This window comes from Hyaena hyaena, unplaced genomic scaffold, assembly GCF_003009895.1.
Source record: "Hyaena hyaena isolate Hyena2069 unplaced genomic scaffold, ASM300989v1 scaffold_779, whole genome shotgun sequence".
Taxonomy (NCBI): domain Eukaryota; kingdom Metazoa; phylum Chordata; class Mammalia; order Carnivora; family Hyaenidae; genus Hyaena; species Hyaena hyaena.
Window position 1 is genome coordinate 723,822 of NW_024081413.1, and position 3,562 is coordinate 727,383.

At 39.6% G+C, this 3,562-nt stretch overlaps 1 protein-coding gene across 1 annotated transcript; it reads right to left on the reverse strand.

Annotated features, from left to right (window-relative positions):
- Positions 1-1,228: 1,228 nt before the first annotated feature.
- Positions 1,229-2,188, reverse strand: LOC120221455 (olfactory receptor 56A3-like). The gene has a single exon (XM_039218850.1). The coding sequence runs from the start codon at positions 2,186-2,188 to the stop codon at positions 1,229-1,231; it is 960 nt and encodes a 319-aa protein (XP_039074781.1).
- Between the last annotated feature and the right edge of the window lie 1,374 nt (positions 2,189-3,562).

A 3,562-nucleotide genomic window follows, 5' to 3' on the forward strand; every position in this document is an offset into this window, starting at 1 on the left:
TAAGTTGTTTAAACAGACAGGGGCCCCATACCTCTACAGGTAGCCTTGAATAAAATTAACTATAGCTTCTTAATTGATCACAATCTATTTTGAGGTGCCTTCCTCCGCGAATCTCTTATATTTTCTTCTCATCCACTGACTACTACTTTGTGTTATCTCCACATTAATCTCTCAATACCAGAAGGTAAGAATGGTATGGAGTCTCTTCAGAGCTTTTTGGTGAGCTTTCTTACGTTCTTATAGTCTTTCCTTTGGCCATTCCATCTACTTCCATTGCTTCAATGAAGATCTGTAATCAATTCCCAAGTATATATCCTTATTTCTCCCAAGGGTACATCTTATTTGAGTATGAAGCCTATAAGTCCAAGGGTTTACTGTACACTTCCATTTGGATATCTCATGTGCATTCAAACTCAAAGTTCCTGAAGATATACTTCTGCTTTTACTGCTAAGCCCCCAGCTGGCCTATGAAGATGTTCCATACAAGGTTCAGTTCATGAAATGTGGCATGAAATAGGGTCTCCTTCACCCATGATACCTAATTTAAAAAACTCATAGAGAAAAAGGACCATATCTGAATTATATTCCCATTAACTGTCATACATTCAATTAGTTTTTCAAAACTTATTCAGTCACTAATTTCACAAATATTTATGGGTGTATACCGTATGCCAAGCACTGGGCTGGAAATAGATCAGACAAGAATTCTTGCTCTTTGGCTCCTTAAACTTTAATGAATGTAGGCTGACTAAACAAATTGTTGAGGAACTTTTATGGTCATTAGATGGTGATAAAGTCTGTGCAGAATAGGGAAACAGAGAAGGTGTTAGGACATGTTCTGTGCTTTATGAGAATATTGTTAGGTGCTGTTTTAAATACTGTGGCCAGGGAGACACATTGGACCTGTGGGAAGAAGCTATGTGGACAGAGGAACAATAAGCATATAGTTTCAGAGATGGAACTGTGGTTCATGTTTTCAAGAAGCTTTTAGGAAGGTAGTTCTGTCAAAAAGACTTAAGGATGAGGTCAGGTAAATAAAGGAGTACGATATCCTTTGTCTCTTTCAGAAAACCAAGGAGCGTAAGAAGTGTGATGTGACTGTGAGTAAAGGGAAACCATATAGTTTTTATCATCAGGCATGTCCCCATGAGAAGATTGGGACTGTATATCTATCTCCCAGTCCCTGCCTTCTGATTGTGGTTTTGAGAAAAGCAAAGCAAGAGCATGATTATTTTCTGTTCTCTCTTGCCCTTCTCAGTAATTTCCTAATCCCCTCTTTAATCTCCTGGGTCCGTACCCCATAGACAATGGGGTTGAGAGCTGCAGGAATTACATGGTGTAACACATTAAGTAAGACAGGAATATCAGGGGAAATTTTTTTCTTGGCAATGTGGGTAAAAACAAAAACCAGCAGGATGGTGCTGAAGAAGAGGATGAGAATGAAGTGAGAGCCACAAGTGCTCAGAACTTTGGCAGCTGCCCCTTTTGCCTTGAGTCTCAGAACAGCTCGTAAGATGAAGGTATAGGAGAAGAAAATGAGGGTGAGGTCAGAGCCCAGAAGAGTCCAGGCCACAATTAAATGGTAAATTCTGTTAATAGCAATATTATCACAGGAGAGCTTGGACACAGAGAGATTAGCACAGATACAGTTCTCAATTATATTTTTTCCGCAATAATGGAGCCGGGCAGAGAGGATGGGAATGAACATGGTAAGAAGTGCATTTCTGGCCAAAATAAAAACGGCAGCCTTGGCTACAAAATGGTCAGTGATGATGGATGTGTATCTCAGTGGGTGACAGATGGCTACATAGCGGTCATAGGCCATGACCATGAATGTGCAGGACTCCATGCCAAAGAAGCAATTCATGATGAACATCTGAAGGAAGCAGGCATAGAAGCTGATGGACTTGAGGTCAAACCAAAAGATGATCAGAACCTTGGGGATGACAGTGAGACAGAGCACGATGTCCAGCAGGGAGAGGAAGCTGAGCAGGTAGTACATGGGCTCATGCAGAGAGGCTTCCAGCCAAATGGTAATCAGGAGAACACTGTTGGCCCCTATGGCCAGGAGGAAGAGGAGGCTGAGTGGCAGAGACAACCAGAGCTGCCAGCTGGGAGACCTGACAAAACAATTCAGGAGGAAGTCTGAAACCTCAATGAAGATGGTGTCATTTTGATGTGCTGTCATATTTTGTCATATACTTCTACAGCTTTCTTTTAGTGATCTGTAAAATTAAGATAAAAATAGATACTGACTTATGACACATGAATTTAGAACAATTTGCTTTACTTAGGTGAATCTTGTGATTCCTAGCAGGTCATCCAGAGCCATGTGAAATCATCTGTTTATCATTTGTGCCATGCTACTCAGAAAATCCTAGTATTAAACAATATAGATGACTGTGGTAATATGGTTTATTTATATATGTTTGATTTTTTTAAGCTTTTTAAAAATAAAATTGTCATTTCTTTGCAGAAACATGAAGAAAGGGAAAATTGCTTAGGAAATCCCTTGTTTTAGCTGTGTCAAAATTTGTACTTGTAAGTTTCTTCTTTTGTGTTTTTTGACACAATATATGCACACAATATATGACACAATATATGACACAATATATATATGTCAATATAACTACACAGTATGCCCAAAGTAGCAGAACCTCGCCCAACAAGGGACTCTGATACATGACTGTCTGTCATACACCCCCCCTGCATGTATAATCCTTGAACAGGTTTCCAGAAATCTGGAATATTTCTTTCTCATGCACTTACAACTCTGACTCCTGCTTCCACATCTCTGAATACAATTTTCTTCTTAGTGTTTTTTTATGTTGTGTCTCTCATGATTGTTTGTATTATTATTATTATTATTTATTATTATTATTATTATTAATTTTTATTGTAGGGACAACTGAACTCCAGTGGCTCCCAGAGAACTTGAGACATCTCTCCTAAACATTGTTTAGGACATTATGGAGTGCATCCAGTGACAGATACCTCAGTGATCATCTGGGCATAATTTTCTGTTTTTACAGCGTAGCTTTAGAAATTCTTTAGATTGAGCTTAATCTGAGGAACTACTTTCTCACTCCCACTGACCCCAGTTGTGGTCTCTGTCTTCAATTCCTAATGTTATTTAGATTAAATTAATTCCTCCCCCATGATTCAAGCATTTGTGAACAGATTGTTTGCCTTAAAGCCATTACGTTTCAATATGTACAGTTGAAATCATCTAAACTAAGCACCAGATGAATACACACTCCAGGCTCCCTTCCGTAACCCCATTCATCTCCTATGGACAAATTCCTACCCCTCTGCAACTCTGGAGCACCCAGAAAAATATCTAAAAATGCAAGAGACCAGCAAAAGGCAAGGTCCCAGAGTACAGTTTCTCATACATGCCTCCTGACCTGAGACAGCATGTAGTCTCCACTACCCTGTTTTCCCACTACTTTTTCAGTATAGACTTAGGAATTGAACGGAGCACACATCTGGACTAAAGAGAAATGTCTCCCCACCCTTCCCAGTGTTCTGCCTATTTCTGGTATAGCTGCCTCTCAGGTGC